The 23,089-nt window shown below is 41.4% G+C and overlaps 1 protein-coding gene across 1 annotated transcript; it reads left to right on the top strand.

Moving 5' to 3' along the window:
• Positions 13,770–22,132, top strand: LOC109211194 (probable amino-acid acetyltransferase NAGS1, chloroplastic). The gene is made up of 10 exons (XM_019374698.1): positions 13,770–14,311; positions 14,409–14,496; positions 15,023–15,228; positions 15,402–15,553; positions 16,337–16,757; positions 17,163–17,260; positions 18,136–18,247; positions 18,360–18,519; positions 20,163–20,235; positions 21,730–22,132. Exons 1-10 carry the CDS (start codon positions 13,958–13,960, stop codon positions 21,878–21,880), a joined length of 1,815 nt encoding a protein of 604 aa, XP_019230243.1. The 5' UTR covers positions 13,770–13,957; the 3' UTR covers positions 21,881–22,132.

Genomic DNA, 23,089 nt, shown 5'->3' with positions numbered 1-23,089 from the left:
CTAAACTAGTACAGGGAATAGAAAAGGACTCTTCGGTCTGTGGACGCGGCAGATATACCTCGAAGTCTCTACAAAAGCGTCTCGCCTCAAAGGTGATAAGACTGAGTGGGAGTACCTGGATCTACACATGAAAAACATGCGCAGAAAGGGCATGAGTACACCACAGCGGTACTCAGTAAGTGCCAAGCCTAACCTCAGTCGGGTAGTGACGAGGAAAGTCAGGGCCCTACTGAGGTCAAATCAAATACAAGGTATAACAGTATAGAATAAGACAGTATAGTTAAGTGCAACAGTAAGAAGTAACACAAGATAGAAAGAACAACAACAGCTATAACAGAGACAAATAATCACGGAAAGGAATACAGCTCACACAGAGATAACAACCGGGGATCTCCCAGGATACCGTCCTGTAGTCCCAAATATAAATATCCAGTGGATCTCCCGGGATACCGTCCCGTAGTCCAACTCATAGTGCGCGGGGATCTACCGGAATCCCGATCCGTAGTCCCAAATGTAAATACTCAGTATTAGGGGAATCTATCGGGTGCAGTCCCGTAGTTCCAATGTAAAAGTGCAGGGGGATCTCCCGGAATACAATTCCATAGTCCCAAAGCAAACATACAGGGGGATCTCCCGAGATACCGTCCCAAAGTAAACACACAGCAGCAACACAAGAATACTCAATTCAATTCAAATTCCCATAACAAAGTAAAATAGGTATTTCTACCTAGCATGTTGCACATAATCCACATAAGGTAATTTGAGCAAGTAAAGCAATTAAGTCAATTAAACATGCTTCCCTAGGCTAATAGCAGGCTTAAATTACACGCAGTATGAACAAGGAAAAAGGAAATCACATTATAGTTACTTAAAGAAAAATGGATTTTAAACAATTAGCACAAGTACGCACTCGTCACCGCACGTACAAGGCATTTCAGTTATCAACAAACCAAATCCTAAGGGGAGTTTCCCCCACACAAGGTTAGACAAGCCACTTACCTCGAACCGGCTCAAAATCAACCTGAAACCACGTTCTTGCCATGAGTACTCGACTCCAAATGGCCCAAACCTATTCAATTCAATTGCATAATAATAACACTTCAAGTAACTGATTCTACAAATAAATTCTAAGCTAATACGCGAAATTAGGTAAAATGACCAAAACGCCCTCCGGGCCCACATCTCGGAATCGGGTAAAATTTACATTTTCAAAATCCTCATACTCTCACGAGTCTAACCATACCAAAATTATCCAAATCCAATATCAAATTCCCAATCAAAACTCGAAATTTAGGTCTAAGAACTTTCTTCAAATTTTTTCCCAATTTTCATCTTAAATCCGAAATTAAATGATAAAACTAGCAGTAGATTAACGGAATACAACTAGAAAGGGATAAGGAATTGTTACGCACTGAATTCCTCTTCAAAAATCTCCCAAAATCGCCTTCTGCCGAGCTCCAAATCAATTTTCTAACTTTTGAAACTAAACCCTCGAAAATCTTATTTTCTGCCCAGTAAATCCGCACCTGTGATCGAATACCGGCTTCTGCGCTACCGCTTCTGTGATTGAGGGAACCGCTTCTGCGATTTTTACTAAAATCTCCATCTCTGCACCTGCGACCCAGATTTCGCATTTGCGGTCCCGCAGGTACGGCAACGCTTCCGCTTCTGCGATCTCTACTGCCTTCGCTTGTGGCCGCATCTGCAGCTCCATGCTCGCTTCTACGAGTCCGCACTTGCGGTCCCCTAGCCGCAGGTGCGGTTATGACAGCAATGGAAAAACTTCAGCTGCCAAACCAAATTCCTAACTCTTTCGTTAACCATCCGAAATCATCCAGAGGCCCCCGGGACCTCAACCAAAAGCACGAACAAGTCATATATCACTATCCAAACTTATACAATCCTTAAAACACCTAAAGCAACATCAATACATTGAATCATCATCGAATTCAAGCCTAAGAATTCCAAAAACTTCCAAATGACGCTTTCGATCAAAAAGTTTATCAAACCTCGTCCAAATGACCTGAAATTTTGCACACACGTCACATTCAACACTACGGAGCTACTCTAACTTCCGGAATTCCATTCCGACTCTTAGATCAAAATCTCACTATCGAACCGGAAACCTCAAAAATTCAACTTTCGGCATTCAAGCCTAAATAAGCTACGGACCTCCAAAACATAATCCGAACACGCTCCTAAACCCAAAATCACCTAACGGAGCTAAAGGAATTCCGAGGCCGTCTTCACACTAATTCGACTACGGTCCAAATTCTAAAACTTAACTCTCATTTAGGGGACTAAGTGTCCCAAAACTCTCCGAAACCCCAAATAAACCCTCCCGGCAACTCACAACAGCAGAAACAAACACGGGGAATGCAGTTAATAGGGGATCGGGGCATAAATTCATAAAACGACCGGCCGGGTCGTTACATCCTCCCACACTTAAATATTCGTTCATCCTCGAACAGGTATAGAGACATACCTGAAGTAGTGAAAAGATGAGGGTAACGGTTGCGCATATCCTGCTCGGTCTCTCAAGTCGCCTCCTCGACCGGTTGACCCCGCCACTGAACCTTCACTGATGCAATGTTCTTTGACCTCAGCTTTCGAATCTGCCTTTCCAATATCGCCACTGGCTCCTCAACATAAGATAGATCCTTGTCCAACTGGACTGAACTGAAATCCAACACGTGCGACGGATCGTCGTGATACCTCCAGAGCATCGGAACATGAAATACCGGATGAACTCTTGCCAAGCTGGGAGGTAAGGCAAGCTCATAAGCAACCTCCCCGACACGCCTCAATATCTCAAAAGGGCCAATAAATCTTGGACTCAACTTCCCTTTCTTCCCAAACCTCATAACGCCCTTCATAGGCAAAACCCGAAGCAGGACCCGCTCTCCAACCATGTAGGAAACATCACGAACCTTCTGATCCGCATAACTCTTCTATCTGGACTGGGCTGTACGGAGTCTATCCTGAGTCACCTTAACCTTCTCCAAAGCATCCTGAACCAAGTCTGTGCCCAATAATCTAGCCTCACCCGGCTCAAACCAACCCACTGAGGATCTATACTGCCTACCATATAAAGCCTCATACGGTGCCATCTCAATGCTGGACTGATAACTGTTGTTGTAAGCAAACTCTACCAATGGCAAGAACTGATCCCAAGACCCTCCAAACTCAATCACACATGCACGGAGCATATCCTCAAGAATCTGAATAGTGCGCTCGGACTGTCCGTCCATCTGAGGGTGAAATGTTGTGCTCAACTCCACCCGAGTACCTAACTCATGATGTACGGCTCGCCAGAACCGTGATGTGAACGGAGTACCTCTATCTGAAATGATGGAAACCGGAATACCATGTAGACGGACAATCTCCCGGATATAAATCTCCGCCAACCGCTCCGAAGAATAGGCAGTACTCACAGGAATGAAATACGCGGACTTGGTCAGCCGATCCACAATCACCCAAATAGCATCGAACTTCCTCGAAGTCCGTAGGAGCCCAACTACGAAGTCCATGGTTATCCGCTCCCACTTCCACTCCGAAATCTCTATCTGCTGAAGCAATCCACTCGGTCTCTGATGCTCATACTTCACCTGCTGACAGTTAAGGCACCGAGCTACAAACCGAACTATATCTTCCTTCATCCGCCTCCACCAATAGTGTTGTCTCAAATCCTGGTACATCTTCGCGGCACCTGGATGAATGGAATACCGCGAACTATGGGCCTCCTCTAGAATCAACTCTCGAAGCCCATCAACATTGGGTAGACAAACTCGACCATCCATCCTCAATACCCCGTCATCACCAATAGTCACATCTCGGGCATCACCATGCAAAAACCTTGTCCTTGAGGACAAGCAAATGAGGTTCATCAAACTAACGCTCCCGGATACGATCAATCAAGGAAGACCGAGAGACCACGCAAGCTAGAACCCGACTGGGCTCCGAAAGATCCAATCTCACAAACTGGCTAGCTAAGGCCTGAACATCCATCGCCATGGGCCTCTCTGCTGCTGGTAAATAAGCCAAACTCCCCAAAATCTCTGCCCGGCGGCTCAAAGCATCGGCCACCATATTGGCCTTGCCCGGGTGATACAAAATAGTGATATCATAGTCTTTCAGCAGCTCTAACCACCTCCTCTGTCGAAAATTAAGGTCCTTCTGCTTGAACAGATGCTGCAAACTCCGGTGATCAGTATAAATCTCACAAGGCACACCGTACAAATAATGACGCCAGATCTTCATGGCGTGAACACTAGCAGCTAACTCGAGATCGTGGACAGGATAATTCTTCTCATGTACTTTCAACTGTCTGGACGCGTAGGCAATCACCCTACCGTCCTGCATCAATACCGCTCCAAGGCCAACCCTCGAGGCATCACAATAGACAGTATAAGACCCTAAACCGGTAGGCAATATCAAGACTGGGCTATAGTCAAAGCTATCTTGAGCTTCTGAAAGCTCTCCTCACACTCTTCCGTCCACTGGAACGGAGCACCCTTCTGGGTCAGCCTGGTCATAGGTGCTGCAATAGATGAAAACCCCTGAACAAATCGATGGAAATAACCCGCCAAGCCAAGAAAACTGCAGATCTCTGTAGCTGAGGATGGTCTGGGCCAACTCTGCACTGCCTCCACTTTCTTCGGATCAACCTGAATACCCTCACTCAAAACCACGTGACCCAAGAATGCCACGGAATCCAACCAAAACTCACATTTCGAGAACTTAGCATATAGTTTCTCCTCTCTCTAAGTCTGGAGCACTGTCCTCAGGTGTTGCTCATGATCTTCCCGACTCCGGGAATATACCAGAATATCGTCAATAAAGACAATGACGAATGAATCAAGATATGGCAAGAATACATTGTGCATCAAATGCATGAAGGCTGCTGGGGCATTGGTCAGCCCAAATGACATAACAAGGAACTCGTAATGACCATACCGAGTCCTGAAGGTAGTCTTCGGGATATCGGGCTCCCAAATCTTCAACTGATGATAGCCTGAACGCAAGTCAATCTTAGAAAACACACGAGCACCCTGTAACTGATCAAACAGGTCATCAATACATGCAAAGGATAACGGTTCTTCACTGTAACCTTGTTCAACTAGCGATAATCAATACACATACGCATAGAACCATCCTTCTTCTTCACAAATAAGACAGGAGCACCCCAAGGTGATACATTGGGCCGAATGAAACCCTTATCAAGCAATTCCTGTAACTGCTCCTTCAACTCCTTCAACTCAGGAGGAGCCATACGGTACGGAGGAATAGAAATGGGCTGAGTGCCTGGCAATAAATCAATGCCAAAATCAATATCTCTATCGGGCGGCATGCCCGGAAGGTCAGCTGGAAACACATCAGAGAAATCCCATACTACTAGGACTGAATCAACTGTAAGGGTATCAATACTGACATCTCTCACATAAGCTAGATACGCGTCACACCCCTTCTCAACCATACGCTGAGCCTTAAGGAATGAAATAACTTTATTGGAAGTATGATCTAAGGTACCCCTCCACTCACTCGCGATACACCTGGCATAGCCAGCGTCACGGTTTTCGCGTGACAATCAAGAATAGCATAATGGGGCGACAACCAGTAAATGCCCAGAATAACATCAAAGTCTACCATGCTGAGCAATAACAAATCGGCTCTGGTCTCAAAACCACAAAGAGCAATCAAACACGACCGATAAACGCGGTCCACAATAAGAGAATCTCCAACAGGAGTAGAAATATAAACAGGAGAACTCAAAGAATCCCGAGATACGCCCAAATACGGGGCAAAATAAGAGGACACATAAGAATAAGTGGAGCCTGGATCGAATAGAACTGATGCATCTCTGTGACAGACCAAGATAGTACCTGTGATGACAAAATCGGAGGCGACGGCCTCGGTACGAGCAGGAAGGGCATAGTATCTGGCCTGGCCTCCCCCTCGAGGGTGACCTCTACCTCCCCGACCTCCACCTTTAGCTGGCTGAGCAGGTGAGGTAGCAACTGGTGCTGTAATCATAGCCTGAGAACTCTGCGGGGCATGCTGTGGCTGAGAAGTCTATGGAGGTGCACCCCTCCTAAGCCTGGGGCAATCCCTCACCATATGGCGTGTGTCACCACACTCAAAACAAGCTCTGGGAGGATGTGGCGGCTGTGGCTGGCTCGGGCCAGGTCTGCTGGACTGACCACTGGAAGTACCCCGTGCAGGAGGCGCACTAGATACTGGGGGCGCATAATAAGGCTCCTGAGGTCTGGAAGGAGCTGGAATACCACTGGATGCTAGAAGAGCTAAATGAACAGGGCGACTCATATAACCCCTACCATGACGGCCTGAAGCTGGGGCACGGGCACCAGAATAATGGCCCGACTCTCGAGACCTCTTGGCCTCCCTCTCCTCTCTATCCCTAGCATGCATACCCTTAATCCTCCTAGCAATTCTCACCACCTGCTGATAAGAAATATCCATCTCCAACTCACGAGCCATGCTAGACCTGATGCTGGAAATAAGCCCCTCAATAAACCGAAGAACCTTCTCGCGAACAGTAGAAACCAAAGTTGGTGCATGTCTAGCCAAGTCGGTGAAACAGACAGCATACTCCGAGACAGTCATAGTACCCTGGTGCAAATACTCAAACTCTGCGTGCCAAGCATCCCTCAGACTCTGGGGAACATACTCTCTCGTGAACATATCTGAAAACTGAGCCCAAGTCAGGGAAGCTGCCTCATCCGGACTGTCTAACTCATAAGCACGCCACCACTGATAGGAGGCTCCTCAAAGCTGGAAGGTAGTGAAGGAAACGCCACTCGATCCTGATATACCCATGGTATGGAGGATACGGTAGCACTCCTCAAGAAATCCAAGAGCATCATCTGAGTCTAGCCCGCTGCATGTAGGAGGCTGATGCTTCTTGAACCTCTCAAGCCTCTTCTGCTCCTCCTCTAAAGCTACTGCCCTCTCCTCGGGCTGAGTTGGGGCTACCGGCTGTACAGGAATAATCTCTAGGACCTGATCAACATGCACTCGCTGCTTAGGAGTGCGGGCGGCGGGAGTCTGTGCTCTTCCCCCGGCCTGGGATGTAGCTGCAGCAAGGGGAAGCAACCCTGCCTGAGCTAGAGTAGTGTACATAGTCATAAACTGCGCCAGAGTCTCCTGGAGTGCTGGAGTAGTAGTAGTAGACGTATCAGGTGTCTGGACTCCGGCTCGAACTGCTGGTGGCACCTCGGTAGCAGCTCGCGCGGGTGCTCTGGTTGCACCACGTGCGCGTCCTCGGCCTCTACCCCGGCCCCAGCCTCTAACGGCTCCAGTAGGGGGCACGGGGTGCCTCATCATCTCGGGTAGCACGTGTCCTCACCATCTGTGAGAGAATAGAAGATAGAGGTTTAGAATTGTGATATCAAAAATCTCGCACGACAAGGAAATCAAATGAAGTGGAACTTTCCTAACAGTTACATAGCCTCTCGTAGATAAGTACAGACGTCTCCGTACCGATCCGCGAGACTCTAATAAACCGGCTTGTGATTCATGACTCCTATGAACCTAGAGCTCTGATACCAACTTGTCACGACCTCAGTTCGCCCTCCGTGAACTGTTGTGACGGCACCTACTCTCTATGACTAGGTAAGCCTAACAAATACGGAAAAAGAAACAATTGCGGAAGAATGTAATTAAAAACTGAGATAACAAGGTTAAACAATGTTTAAGATGCCGCCTGGCATATAACAGTACAAGAATCTCAATCTAACACTACCAAAATTCGGAACCCCATAAATCACAAGCTAAGAGACACATAAAAAGCTCTAACTCCAGAATGTCTATCAGCAAGGAAAATACAGAAGGGCTAAAATAGTATAGGGAATAGAAAGGGACTCTTCGGTCTGCGGACACGGCAGATATACCTAGAAGTCTCTACAAAAGCGCCTCGCCTCAAGAGTGATAAGACTAAGTGGGAGTACTTGGATCTACACATGAAAAACATGCGCAGAAAGGGCATGAGTACACCACAGCGGTACTCAGTAAGTGCAAAACCTAACCTCGGTCGGGTAGTGACAAGGAGAGTCAGGGCCCTACTAAGGTCAAATGAAATACAAGGTATAACAGTATAGAATAAGACAGTATAGTTAAGTGCAACAGTAAGAAGTAACACAAGATAGAAAGAACAACAATAGCTATAACAGAGACAAATAATCACGGAAAGTAATACAGCTCACACAAAGATAACAACCGGGGATCTTCTAGGATACCGTCCTGTAGACCCAAATATAAATATCCAGTGGATCTCTCGTGATAGTGTCCCGTAGTCCAACTCATAGTGCGCGGGGATCTACCGGAATCCCAATTCGTAGTCCCAAATGTAAATATTCGGTACTGGGGGAATTTACCGGGTGCAGTCCCGTAGTTCCAATGTAAAAGTGCAGGGGGATCTCCCGGAATACAATTCCGTATTCCCAAAGTAAACATACAGGGGGATCTCCCGGGATACCGTCCCTTAGTCCCAAAGTAAACACACAGCAGCAATGCAAGAATACTCAATTCAATTCAAATTTCCATACCAAAGTAAAACAGGTATTTCTACCTAGCATGTTTCACATAATCCACATAAGGCAATTTGAGCAAGTAAAGCAATTAAGTCAATTAAACATGCTTCCCTAGGCTAATAGCAGGCTTAAATTACACGCAGTATGAACAAGGAAAAAGGAAATCACATTATAGTTACTTAAAGAATAATGGATTTTCAACAATTAGCATAAGTAAGCACTCGTTATCTCAGTACAAGGCATTTCAGTTATCAACAAACCAAATCCTAAGGGGAGTTTCCCCTACACAAGGTTAGACAAGCCACTTACCTCGAACTGGCTCAAAATCAACCCGAAACCACGTTCCTGCCACGAGTACTCGACTCCAAATGGCCCAAATCTATTCAATTCAATTGCATGATGTAAATAACATTTCAAGTAACTGATTCTACAAATAAATTCTAAGCTAATATGCGAAATTAGGTAAAATGACCAAAATGCCCTCCGAGCCCACGTCTCGGAATCGGGTAAAATTTACATTTTCAAAATCCTCATACTCTCATGAGTCTAACCATACCAAAATTACCCAAATCCAACGTCAAATTCCCAATCAAAACTCGAAATTTAGGTCTAAGAACTTTCTTCAAATTTTTCCCCAATTTTCATCTCAAATCCGAATTTAAACGATAAACTAGCAATAGATTAATGGAATACAACTAGAAAGGGATAAGGAATTGTTACCCACTGATTTCCTCTTCAAAAATCTCCCAAAATCGCCCTCTCCCGAGCTCCAAATCAATTTTCTAACTTTTGAAACTAGACCCTCGAAATTCTTATTTTCTGTCCAGTAAATCCGCACCTGCGGTCGAATACCCTCTTCTGCGCTACCGCTTCTGCGGTTGAGGGAACCGCTTTTGTAGTTTTCAGTAAAATCTCCATCTCCGCACTTGTGACCCAGATTCCGCATCTGCGGTCCCGCAGGCGCGGCAACGCTTCCGCTTCTGCGATCTCTACTGCCTTCGCTTGTGGCCGCATCTGGCTCCATGCTCGCTTCTGCGAGTCCGCACCTGCGGTCCCCTAGCTGCAGGTGCGGTTATGACAGCAATGGAAAAGCTTCAGCTGCCAAACCAAAATCCTAACTCTTTCGTTAACCATCCGAAATCATCCCGAGGCCCCCGGGACCTCAACCAAAAGCACGAACAAGTCAAATATCACTATCAAAACTTATATCAATCCTTAAAACACCTAAAGCAACATCGAATCATCATCGAATTCAAGCCTAAGAATTCCAAAAACTTCCGAATGACGCTTTTGATCAAAAATTCTATCAAACCTCGTCCAAATGACCTGAAATTTTGCACACACGTCACATTCAACACTACGGAGCTACTCCAACTTTCGGAATTCCATTCCGACTCTTAGATCAAAATCTCACTATCGAACCGAAAACCTCAAAAATTCAACTTTCGGCATTTCAAGCCTAAATAAGCTACGGACCTCCAAAACACAATCGGAACACGCTCCTAAACCCGAAATCACCCAACGGAGCTAACAGAACCAACAGAATTCCATTCCAAGGCCGTCTTCATACTGATCCGACTACGGTCCAAATTCTAAAACTTAACTCTCATTTAGGGGACTAAGAGTCCCAAAACTCTCCGAAACCCCAAATAAACCCTCGTGACAACTCACAACAGCAGAAACAAACACGGGGAATGCAGTTAATAGGGGATCGGGGCGTATATTCTTAAAACGACCGGCCGGGTCGTTACATCGTTCCTAGTAGAATTCGTAGAGGGCGTTTGACTTCCTGGTATTCATGTCGGACCTCATTTTCTGTGGCCACTTCACTTTTGGGCCGAGCTTCTCCAATGCATAGACTATTTCTAAAGGTGAGACACAAAAATTGTGAGCGGATAATAAGGGGGCATACCTCTCTCGCTCCGATGAGTCCCTGGCTTTGGTTTGGATGGGCCCTCATCATGGCAGGGCGGCATGATGGCGCCTCTGACATATGGCTGATGTCTTTCTCGGTTGGGTCATGGACTTGCTAGATTATCTTCTGTTGTCGTTTCTCTGGTCTTTTCTGGACTCAGCTTGTACTAACGTCAACCGTTGGGTTGGTCCATTTAGGTCGTCTTCGTCAGCTCGGACCTCGGCACAATAAGCATTGTGTATTTCGTCCCAAGTGGTCGGGGGGTATTTCATGAGCCGACTCAGCAGCTTTCTGGTCGCCCTTGAACCGCTTCTGTTCAACCCGTTCTGGAAAGCTGCCACGGCCATTCCTTCCGATACATTCGGTAAGGTCATCCTTACACGGTTGATCGAGCGAGAAAGTCCCTCAGTCCTTCTCCGGGTGATTGTTTGATGGCAAATATATCATTTACTCTTGCCTCCGCCTTCTTAGCTCCAGCATGGGCCGTTACAAACTCGTCGTCCATCTCTTCGAATGTTTCAATGGAGCGCACAGACAGCTGTGAAAACCAAGTTAATGCACCCCCGGTGAGGGTTCGTCAAACTTTTTCAATAAGATGGAGGATACTTGCTCTTTGGCGAGGTCGTTGCCTTTTACTGCGTTGACATAGTGAATCACATGATCCTCAGGGTTTGTCGTACCATCGTATATCTTTAGGTACGACGACATTTTGAAGGTTTTAGGTATAGCATGTGGTGCGGCTTAATCACTGTACGGCTGCTCAACAAACCAGCCGGCGTCTCTTTTTGGTAAGAGTTTTGGGGCGCCTGGTATTTTGTCTACCTTTTCTTGATGCTCTTTCATTTGGTCTTGGAGCATTTTGTTTTTATTTTCTATTTCTTCCATTTTCCTTAAAATGGCTGTGAGGGTGTTGTCACCTGCATTATTAACATTGTGAGTGATGCTACGGGAGGAGGAGGGTTGTGCTGCTCGACTGTTATTGGTGCAACGCAGGTCCTTCCGCTCTCCTGATCGCCTTTTGGGTGGGTTTGTCGAGGATGTTGGTCAACGTATTTGTCAGCCAAGCTTCGAGCAGCTTCTTCACCGCCGGTGGTTCCTCTTCCGTTGTGGACGTGGAATCTCCTTTACCGTGGGACGTTGTGATACTACCATGAGGAAGGGGTGAGTCACTTCGCCTGGGAGGGGTATTTGGTGTTATATCCTCACCCTCTGTTTCAGAGACCTCGTTGATGGTGTTTAAGAGATTGGCGGTGAGATCGGTTGCCGCCTTCATCCTTTCTTCTCCGTTACCTGCAATGTTAGATCTGTGTGCACAAGAAAGTACAGGGTTTTGCGTTCTCTTTTTTTTTTTTTTTTTGCTGGTAGATCTAGAAGAAACTAAAACTTTATCTAGGAAATCCCCACAGACAGCGCCAAATTGTTTGACCAAAAAGTATAAACCTTTGGTTAAACTAATTGATTTAATATATAAGAGGTTAATCCTAGTTAAAGATAATAACTTCAGATCTAAAATCAGCCTACGTGGATGATATAGAATAGTGTCGGAACAGATTTAATATAACGTGTATTTAATGTTGCGAGGACAATAATGAGATGAGAATAACAAGCATTAAATAACAATAAATGGCACTAAATGTAAATAAGGAGAATGATTTACCCAATATTGAATGAGGTGGATGATTCCCCTTTCTGACAATGATGAATGACAAATAACTATGAGAATATTGGAGACTTTCTCAGATGGGAAAAGTATAGAATAATCAACCAAACGAATCTCTTTAGAAAGGTGGTGTGTGTATTTATCTAGAGAGTCTGCTTTTCAAGAGAGTTCTTATCAGAGAATATTACATGCCTTTCACCTTATCTCTCTTTCTATTTATATGGGACATACCCCTAATCAACCCTAAAAGTACAAGTACAGAGAATATTCAATGAAATATTCTTCTAAAAATCCTATTACAAAACTAGCCGTTACTGTTGCTCTTGACATTTGACCTCGGCCGTGATCGACTGCTCGACGGTGAGTTCCATTAGTCATTAGTCGACCTCGGCCAGATTACTTCTAATAATGCCTCTTCTGCCGAGTATCCTTAGTCAGATTTTGACCCATACAATAGGGTCTTTTATGTCACTAGTACAATCTTAGCTATTTACGTAACTTGTCCACTTTGTATATTTCCAGAAAGATGGTTCAATTCGATCAGGAGTGTGAGAGTAAGCAGTGAAGGTGTATCTATACAGAAAGAATCCATTTGATCAAGAGAGTAGTAGTAGTGAAGGTCTATCTATAATATTGTGGACCCGGCCACTTGCATGCACTTCCAAAAACAAGAACACGTACTCGTGATAATTTTGCCAAGTCGCCTTCTATTTTCTTGTCCTCAACACCGCCATTTCGCCGCGTATTTGTTGCACATTCAGCTCTCTTTACATAAGCGAAGAAAAAAAAACCAATTCCCTTTCTAGTATTTGGTTCATAAAAACTCCTGAAAATTCGTATGGCTGTGGTTGTACAGAAACCCAGTGTGTACATTTACGAATGGGGATTGGGGATGCGCAGAAGGACAGATCATTTGATAGTTGGAGGAAGCAGGTTATTCTTGGGAAGAAATGAAAATCATGGATTCTGTTTGAGATTGATGAGGAATACGAATTACTACACACCATTTGTAGCAGCTGCAGCAAGCAAAGAGGATGGGGGTGAGGAATGTGTGAAGATGATGAGGGAAGCTCAGCCATACTTTGTTGCACATTCGTCCTCCTCCTTTCTGCAGAGATCATTGATAGCACCTTCTTGGCCTCCATTCTTGAGGTCCTCTGTCTTTTGTCTCTCATTGCCACAGTGCCGAAAATTATTGCAGATTTACTCGTTTCTTTTTATGCAGCTTAAATTAAATACCTTTATGTTGAGGGAGTTGATCTCCTGTTTCGCTTGATTGATCATTGCATCAAATAGAGTGATTAACTTTCGAATTGATCCTAATTTAAGACATAAAATTCCTCTAAATTTGGTATGATTTGCAATTATACTCCTTTAACTTTTATTTTTGGTGCCTATCACCACTCTATAGTGTGCACGGAGAGTCATCTCCTTGTTAACACGTGGAAGCAAAACAAGGTCAAAAGAACTAGCACATGGTTTTTTTCACTACAATTACACAAAGCTATAATTTTTGTTCTGACTATGTACTTTTTTTTAAAATTTCTCTGGAGCCTAAACCAAATATAGATAACTTTAACTAAGATTATCCTTTACAAGATCTAAAATAAAAAAATATATATATAGACCAACTTGTTACATAAATGATTAAATTCTGAAAAATGTGCTAGTCGTCAGTTAACCAGTTGTCGTACCGGTTCAAGTCCGTTCCCACGCTTCCCTTCAAAATCAATTTTCCTACAAATTCTTCAATCCACCAACCCCGTTCAGCAGGCAGCCGCCAAAGCCCACTTCAGTGTTATCTGACTTTGGCTTGCATTTGCTTGAGAAATCATGGCTGCTTTGCCTCCAAGTCCCATAAAGCAATGCCAGCTAAAGATTCTGTGTGGCACCACTATTTGGAATCCTCAAGTTCCAAATGGTTTCCAAGGGGGATTAAATGGTTCTAATTCACTAAAGATTTTACCTTTTCATGGGAAAAGATCGTTGGGTAGGTCAATAAGGTGCGAGGTTTTGGGGGAAACAGACGATGTGGGTTTTGACGTGAGTAGTGCCATTAAAGACGATCTATTTGTTGGGTTTTTCAGAGAAGCGTGGCCGTATTTCCTTGCTCATCGAGGAAGTACCTTTGTTGTTTTAATCTCAGCAGAAATTGTTGATAGCCCTCATTTGGATCACCTTCTCATGGCATGTTTCCCCATTCTAACTTCGCCTTTTCATTTAGCTTTTATTGTATTCCTTTCTTTTTTCTTGTTTACATAATATTTTTGCCAAATTATTGCAGGACATCTCCCTCCTTCATGGTCTGGGAATCAAGTTTGTTCTTGTACCGGGAACTCATGTTCAGATTGACCGGCTTCTCGCTGAAAGGGGTGAGCAAAATTCTTATAATGCTCCTCTCTTGTTTCTTCTTGTTCATTTTGATAATTCTTGTTTATCATCGCTGGCTGGGTTTTTCTCTATTTATTGATACTGATAGCAGATTTAGTTGTTACTCTTTGAAACAAATCTGTTGTTCCTCATGCTGCTAACAGTTTTAGCATCATTAGATAAGTTAGATATCAGAGCTTATGATTTATAAAGTGAAGGTTCTATTTTGTTAGGACTTTTAGTTTTTTTTCCTCTAATTGTCTCATATTGATTTTCTTTTTAGAAGATTCTAATAAAGTACGTGTTTACTAGGAAAAGTGGGGCCAGTTTTTTATGCACTAATTTGTATTTCAGAATAACCAAAAGTTGTAATGGAAATCTAGTGCTTTAATATTAAAGGCTTCTACTTCTATTTGTGACCACTATATCTTTTTTTTTTCCTTTTCTTTTGTTTTAGCTACTGATGAACTGTATCTTCTTACAAGAATATTCTAATAAGCAAGTGATTTTGTTACTTCCTTTTAACAGGAAGTGAGCCCAAGTATGTAGGCCGCTACAGAATTACAGATCCTGATTCACTCAATTCGGCTATGGATTCATCTGGAAGAATTCGTCTTATGATAGAGGCAAAGTTATCTCCTGGCCCTTCATTGACTGGTGTCCGCCGGCACGGAGAAAATAGTCGCTGGCATGATAGTGTCGGTGTTGCCAGTGGTAATTTTCTAGCAGCAAAGGTGCAAATATGACCCTCACTGCCTGTTCTTCTGTACATTTTTGCATTCTTTCCGAAATCTACACTAAGTACCTCCTAGTCACTTTACTGGATGTATCAATCATGTTTTGGGGTTTAAGTTTTGTGGTATGGCTGCCACTGCAATGGTGATTTTCATTTCATATTTGCTGGCAGAAAAGAGGAGTTGTGGAAGGAATCGATTATGCTTCAACAGGTGAAGTAAAGAAGGTAGATGTTTCTCGAATTCGTGAGAGGCTTGATCAGGATTGCATTGTGCTATTAAGCAATCTTGCTTATTCCAGCTCTGGAGAAGTATTAAACTGCAAGTATGCTATATGACTTTTGATAGGTATCTTTGTTGTTTTTTGCATAAACTGGTATTTCATCGTGTTTTACTTAATTTGTTGCCGGCGAATGATAAATGCAGCTCAGGCAGCTAGATACTAAAGCTTAGTGATATACTTCCAGCGTCTCTTTCAATCAAACTCGTATTTGACATGTTTGTGCTACTCTGACTTATGTAAAATCACTTTCTTACTGTTTGCGAGTATCCGAGGGATTTTGTGGAACTCCTTCACTTGTAAGTTGCAAGGCTTAAAGTTCGATATTAACAATCTCTGATGATCGATGTACATTTAGATACAATTAAAGAAATCCAGCAAGTTAACAAGGAAGTACACATTATCCTTCCGTACGAGCTAGTAGTCTTTTCCTATTCATGAACATTTATACGAAAATTAAACTTTCATCTGTTGGAATGGTGGCATTGATGGTGTTCATTTTTGAAGGTTAAACAGTTGATGACTTTAACATACTGCAGAATACACCTGATAAGAGAAAAGAAACATACTACAGAATGCTTGCATGAAGCCGGATGAACTCATCTGGACTGTGGTCAGATGTTACTTCAACTCATACTGCACTTTCATCTCGTATAGAGATTAGATGATTCTTTATGCCATTGGGAGATTGCTTAGTTTGACATGAATTGTAGACTTTTAAGTCTAAATTTACGTTAATAACTTATTCATGCAATTGCAATTTCTCTTCCCTTTTTTGTTTTGCTGTGAGTTGTTAAGACTGATGATATGCTCTATTCCAAATTGAAGCACATACGAAGTTGCGACAGCTTGTGCCTTGGCTCTAGGAGCAGAAAAACTAATTTGTATCATAGACGGCCCAATTCTTGATGAGTCTGGCCGTCTTATTAGTTTCTTAACTCTTGAAGATGCTGATATGTTGGTCCGCAAAAGAGCTGAGCAAAGTGAGACTGCTGCTAATTACGTAAAAGCTGTTAGTCAGGAGGACTTCAATCATTTTGGTTACAATGATTCCAATGGATCACTCCTTTCCCAAAATGGCAATGGTTATAGCCGAAGATATAATCCCACATTTCAGAATGGCATTGGTTTTGACAATGGAAACGGGCTTTGGTCTAGTGAACAAGGTTTTGCAATTGGAGGACAAGAGAAACTAAGTAGATCAAATGGTTATCTCTCAGAGTTAGCCGCTGCTGCTTTTGTTTGCCGAGTAATTTCCTGAAATCACTATGTTTACAGTAGGCTAGTAGTCGTTAAGTTATCTACCCATGCTTGCTTTTCCTAATTAAAAACTTTTACTGAGGAATCTAAAAGATACTTCAGAAGATAACACATTCTCTTGTAAACTTACATCTCTTTGATATTAAATTTATTATGAAAAGCTTTTGCAGTATAGATATGTGCATATCATGAATAGACAACTCTTTATTTTTTCACAGCTACTGTTTGACATTGTGCAATTCATATTATATATCCACCTTCAAGGTGGTCTGCCATCTCTCTTGCTTTAAGTGAGGACATCTTTATGTCTCAAGAATATTGATTCTTAGCTTAATAGCGTGATATCTGTTTCTTCTTGAAACTTATTCAAATAATATATTTCCTTTTCCATCAGGGAGGTGTTCAAAGAGTGCACCTGTTGGATGGCACTATTGGTGGAGTTTTACTGAAGGAATTGTTCCAAAGAGATGGAGTTGGGACAATGGTTGCTAGGTATGCCACATTCTGCAAATATTTAATTGTGATGATTAAAGTTTGTGTTAATTTTCAATTGCCAACTGTGGATCATTTCCTGAATAAGCTGATCAGATAGACACCTGGATATGTCAGATCACTTGGGTCAGACTAAGCTTCCTTTACTTTCTTGCTTAAAATACGAGGGTTTGGAAGCTTCCTTTACTTTCTTGCTTAAAATACGAGGGTTTGGAAGCATATATCAGGAATGTCTAAAAACCACTGTATTATTTGGTCTAATTTCTCAATCAGAAAAAAATCTCATGTAATATCTGATAACCCAATATAAAGTATGGACGTTAGAAGTCATCAATGAATAGATTCATGTTTAACCGGCTATGTATATTGGTTCTAATTAAGCATCCTATCCTTGAAGTGCTTAAATACCATGGGTTGGAAGCTTGGAAGGAATATATAATTATTGTGCTATTGTCCAATCCAGTCTGGACACTTTTCAGAACAATCCGTGCAACTTAAAGATCCTATCACCAGATATACCCTTGTACATATATTAGAAGTCATAATGAATAGGTTCAGAAGTTAACGGAATTTTTAACCAGCTATATATTTTGCCAAAATAAGCTGTGACCTACTTTTACTTTGGATCTGCACTATATTTAGAATGGCACGGCTAGTGAGAACCTGGATGTTATCATGATTTGATTATCCGCTACCTTCCAAAAATTTCCATAATACTTCTTATGACAGAACTTCATGATGCAAAATGAGGACCAGCTCACCCAATGATTAGAATGAACATTTATTATGTTGTCGGATCATTATCTTAATCTTTGGATGTACCTAGGTTATGTTTGTGTTTATCCATTCAGCTAACACGTGAATCTATGCCTCAGCGATCTTTATGAAGGAGCACGGATGGCCAAGGTGTCAGATATTCCTGGAATAAAGCAGTTATTACAGCCGCTAGAAGAGTCTGGAACACTGATCAGAAGGACTGAGGAAGAGGTTACATCTGATGCTTGTCATTAGTCAAGACTTATCTAGTCACTTTCTGTTTTATCTTTGTTGGATTATGCTTTTCTTTTACCCTAATTTTTCATTGTTTAACTTGTTCTAGCTAGTGGAAGCGTTGCATTCATTCATTGTTGTGGAGAGAGAGGGACACATTATAGCTTGTGCAGCTCTCTTTCCTTACTTTGAAGAAAAATGTGGTGAGGTTGCTGCCATTGCTGTTTCTCCTGATTGTCGTGGCCAAGGACAGGGAGACAAGTTACTTGGTATGATGACTCTTTTCTCGTAATAGAACAATTTATTCGTCCATATTAAAGGCATATGAGCAGCTTTGAGGACCTTTTAGCTATTTTATTTAGTCCACATTGAAGGTGCAAGTACATTAGCGAGAGACTAATCTAAGAGTTTTTATATATTTCCTTAAGAGCCTAAAAATACTTGGATAAGCCTGTAATAAAAGGGAAGTCACTTTTAAGTGGGTATAGTTATTGGTTTTCCATGTATTCCTTGTATTCTTGGGTAAGTGTATCAAGAGACTGGTGAACAAGTCCAAACATTTTCGATGTTTCATATTATCGAGCACATAGGAATATGTCCCAAAGATGGCAGGCTTGTTCCGTTACGGAATGAACTTATAACCATGGAATGGACTCGATCATCAGATTACAAGTCAATAAGTAATAACTCTTACTCATTCCATTTTGGGGAAATTGGGGGGGAAAATTTCATACCAGAGTTAATGGTATCTAATGAGTTTTACAACCTATCCTTACTGATATTGAATTTCTATTTGCATTTTTCTACTTCATTTTTGAATCTTCACTTTTGCATCAGAACAGGATTCTTAGTTTTCTTTCATTTTTGTACCATGGATAGGTTTGTCATGAATGTTTGGGATTCCATATCATGCACCGAGACATTGCTTACATCACCCTATCGCAACAAATCCTTTTCAAATAAATATTTTATTTGTAATATCTATTTTATTATTGAAAAAGTAATCATTTTATTAATGAAGGGTATAAAAAATATACAAGAAGTGTACCAAAAAGTATTTGTAATTCTTTTTAACCTTACCATCTATGATTCCCTACCCCCCCCCCCCCCCCCCCCCTTTTCTTGCGATGTAAATGGATAAATTGATTTAGGCCAAGTAATTTCATATGTATAGAAATACCATTACGTGATTCTAAGGTATTGTCGCGAATGAAGTTTTATCATAATATTCCTCTTAGAACTGGTATGGGATTTTATTCAATTATGGAATCAAGAATAGCCTTCGGTCTCGCTGATGTATATATACCATAACCAGTACTTTTCTTCTGGGAAATCCTGGGCAAGATGAGAATATCAAGTTTCTTGTTACCAATAATGTAATACCCCCTTTTAATAATAAATCATATGATGTGTGGCCCTCAACAACCTATTTTAAAGGTCATAAGTGGATGAATAAAAATCTTGAGAACGTCTCTCATGTCCTTCTGTCAGACACATGAGAGAATGACTATTTTTTTTCCAAATCTAATATCTTGATTTTTGTTAATCTTAAAAATTGGTCCAAATTTAGAAGAAGAAAACAAGTAAATGATTAATCATCCGGTGCTAAAGACAGGCACTTGAACATGGTAATTGGTTGACTTGTAGTAATACATAAAAGCGACATCAATATGTCGTATACTTATGCCATTTAATGTATCCCCTCAGAAATGGGTTATAAAAGATATGCCATATGTTGAGAAGTAATTATTTTATATTCTCCGTCTCCCTTGGCCTAGACAAAGTGTCCATATGTTAAAAAGTATTTTAATACTTATATCTACCAAGAGACAATCCTGTCCTTGAACTTTTACTTATATTTGTGAGCATGTTACCATATTTACCAATAACTTTGTCTTCCAATATTTTGCAGATTACATTGAGAAGAAGGCATCTTCCCTTGGATTGCAAATGCTATTCCTACTAACAACTCGCACAGCTGATTGGTACTCTCTTTTCACCTTTCTACCTTTTATTCCTATGGCATTCACTAGCTTACAAATAGTGTCAGACATTCTACTTCCAATTGGGCTAGTGAACATAGTTTGTCCAAGTGGAGGTTCGAACCGGCTGAACTAAGTGGCAATAGCCCAAACACAGCTCAGAGTAATGTAGTTAAAAGAAATTTGTGATATTTAAGCTGAATTTGAATATTATTAACGTCTCAACAAGAAGAAAAATAGATTCAAACACCATCACGAGGTATTTTGATAAGGCTGACATATGTCAAAAAGAACAAAAATGATGTTTCTATTGTTTTTTGACTTACTAACATTATTGTTTGGGCTCACTCTACCATTATTGATGTAGGATGCATGGACACTTAAAACAGGGACATATGTGTTAGGCGCCTATAAACTACTTGAGATTTTTGATACATTTACAGCATATCTCCGATATTCCTCGTTCTCCTTTTTCTCAGAAACAAAAAAGTAAACTTGGTAGGCTATTTCATGGATTCTTGTTGAGTCCTTGTAAAGGTGTGCTTAAAATTCACGACCCTTTCAGACATTAATTGTCTGTTATTCATTTTGTGAGAAGAAAAAAGTTCTACGTTTCTAAGATGAAAAAGAAATACAAACTACAGAATATGCTCATTGTTTAAATTAGAGCACAGAATGTTGTTAAAACCCGGCCGCGACATCCAATATACTAGTTAAACATGAATACTTGATTTTAATAAAAGTCTGACAAAGAGAAGAAGAAGAGAACTGGCTGTAATTCGATTTGCTTTGAACGCTTAAAAAAGTCAAAAGGTATTTAAGGGTTCTTGAACTCAGAGATACAATTTCATACTCCAGAATTACTCCAAGCATATACTATTGACCTACTATTCTATAAATCGTGTATTTTTGAATTCTGTCTACCTCCTTTTGCATCAACTAAGTTATTGATCAAAGTTCTTCATTCGATTATATTCTTCTCTTTACATACAGGGTTGTAGTTGTAAGACTTAGATAATGAATATTTATTCAATAAACGAACATCGGATGATTCATATTCTCCTACCTCAACTTTACCATAAGTGTAAAACCACCTCTTTAATTCTTTAAACTAGTCTACAATATGCCAATGTTTAACAGATTCATAGAGACACCTCCAATATCAAAAACCTTTCTGTATACGTTTGATTATCCAAATGTCCTATGTCCAGATTTTGCTTAAAAATTTAGCTGGACACCAAGAGCTAATGTGACTAACCTAAATGAAAAGAGAAAGCTTGCATTTCTCTGTTCTGTTATATGTATCTTTATTAGGATTACAGTTAACAGGAATTTCCCGGAAACGTTGATCAAATGAAAATGGAGATATCTTGTATATTTCAAGCTTCAACTCATGATGCTGATCCAATATTAATGACTGTTTTTGTTCTCGAACAAATATTTATGTAGAACATAGGCAATTTGCTGATTCAAAAATCATCTTTTTATTTCTAACAGGTTTGTGAGGCGTGGCTTTTCCGAATGTTCCATCGATCATATACCAGAGCAAAGAAGGAAAAAGATCAATCTCGCCCGTAGATCAAAGTATTACATGAAAAAACTGCTACCTGATAAGAGTGGTATACGAATTGATTGCACTTTAGCATAGGAATTGAAGGTTTTTCTTCTGTCTGTGTACGAACTCTGCAACAAAGCTCATATTTAGTGGACTAAGTGGATAATCCTTACGTCCGATAGAGTCTTGTAGTATTATAGAAGTCTCTCACACAAAAGGAGTGGGCTCATTTCTCACTGTCCTCTTCTCCCCTCCCACTTCTCTGATCAATTTTGATCCAAGTGTATGGTAGTTATCTAAGTTAATTGATCTCAATTTACAGACAGTTCTTTTCTTGTGTGATAACTCTCTTCTTGAACTCCGAGTAAAGGGCGCCTAATACCTCGAGTCTAATTGTGATCTCAACTAAAGCTCTATATTTTTGGTTCTCGTTCGATTCTGACAGATAATTAACAAGCGTGAGAGCTTTCTACTGTTTTTTTCACCAGATCTTCTGCTTCAATGCGTCTAAAATATAGTTCGGATAACTAGATATCCACAAACTAAGGAGCCTAAACGTAACATCAGTAAAATGACACTTAGACCTCTTTTCTAGAGTATGGTGACTGGTAGACCCAAAATTTGTTGTCTGCTCGTACTAGGGGAAGGGCTCCTCAACAGGCTCTTTTCAGCGAAATGGAACCTCCTCTTACACATAGTTTGAAACATGAGATTTTGCTTCTTGACGGTATTTTGCAGGAAAAACTTGGGAGAAATTCAAAAATAACCAGATTTACCATTGGTCGTTGAAAAATAGCCTAGTTTCAAAAGTCATTGAAATTTAGCCACTTTAAATCTGAGCACTTTAAATCTGAGCGAAAACACTGTTCAAAATCCGGAAAAATACGCCCGCAAATTTTACGGGAGTTCCAGCATAAGTATGCTTGAACTCCCGTAAATTTTACGGGAGTTCCAGCAAGTATAATATACTGGAGTTTGGAGCACTGGTGCTCCAGTCTCCCGCAAATTTTACAGGAGTTAGCAAAGTATACCGGTCCAGCATAATATGCTGGAGTTCGTACACAAATGCACCAGAACTCCCGTATATTATACTGGACCGGTCCATGTTGCAGCAAAATAGCGGCTATTTTTCATTGACTTGATAAACGCTGGCTATTTTTCATTGACCAGTGTGAAAACTAGCTATACCATGATATTTTAACGAAAAACTTTAGTCCACTCGGCTACGCTAACGAGTACATAAAGTTAATCTTCAATCTATTTGAATAATTAACTCTGTGTGTTGCCGTTATTTTAATCTTG

The sequence above is a fragment of the Nicotiana attenuata genome, chromosome 2 (assembly GCF_001879085.1).
Source record: "Nicotiana attenuata strain UT chromosome 2, NIATTr2, whole genome shotgun sequence".
Taxonomy (NCBI): domain Eukaryota; kingdom Viridiplantae; phylum Streptophyta; class Magnoliopsida; order Solanales; family Solanaceae; genus Nicotiana; species Nicotiana attenuata.
This window is presented reverse-complemented; position numbering and strand designations above follow the sequence as displayed.

Bases quoted from the DNA above. Each gene is read 5' to 3' on its own strand.
- LOC109211194 (XM_019374698.1), top strand. From the start codon at position 13,958: ATGGCTGCTTTGCCTCCAAGTCCCATAAAGCAATGCCAGCTAAAGATT. The intron at 15,554-16,336 runs GTATGCTATATG...TCCAAATTGAAG, and splicing joins GGAGAAGTATTAAACTGCAA to CACATACGAAGTTGCGACAG. The intron at 18,520-20,162 runs GTATGATGACTC...AATATTTTGCAG, and splicing joins ACAGGGAGACAAGTTACTTG to ATTACATTGAGAAGAAGGCA.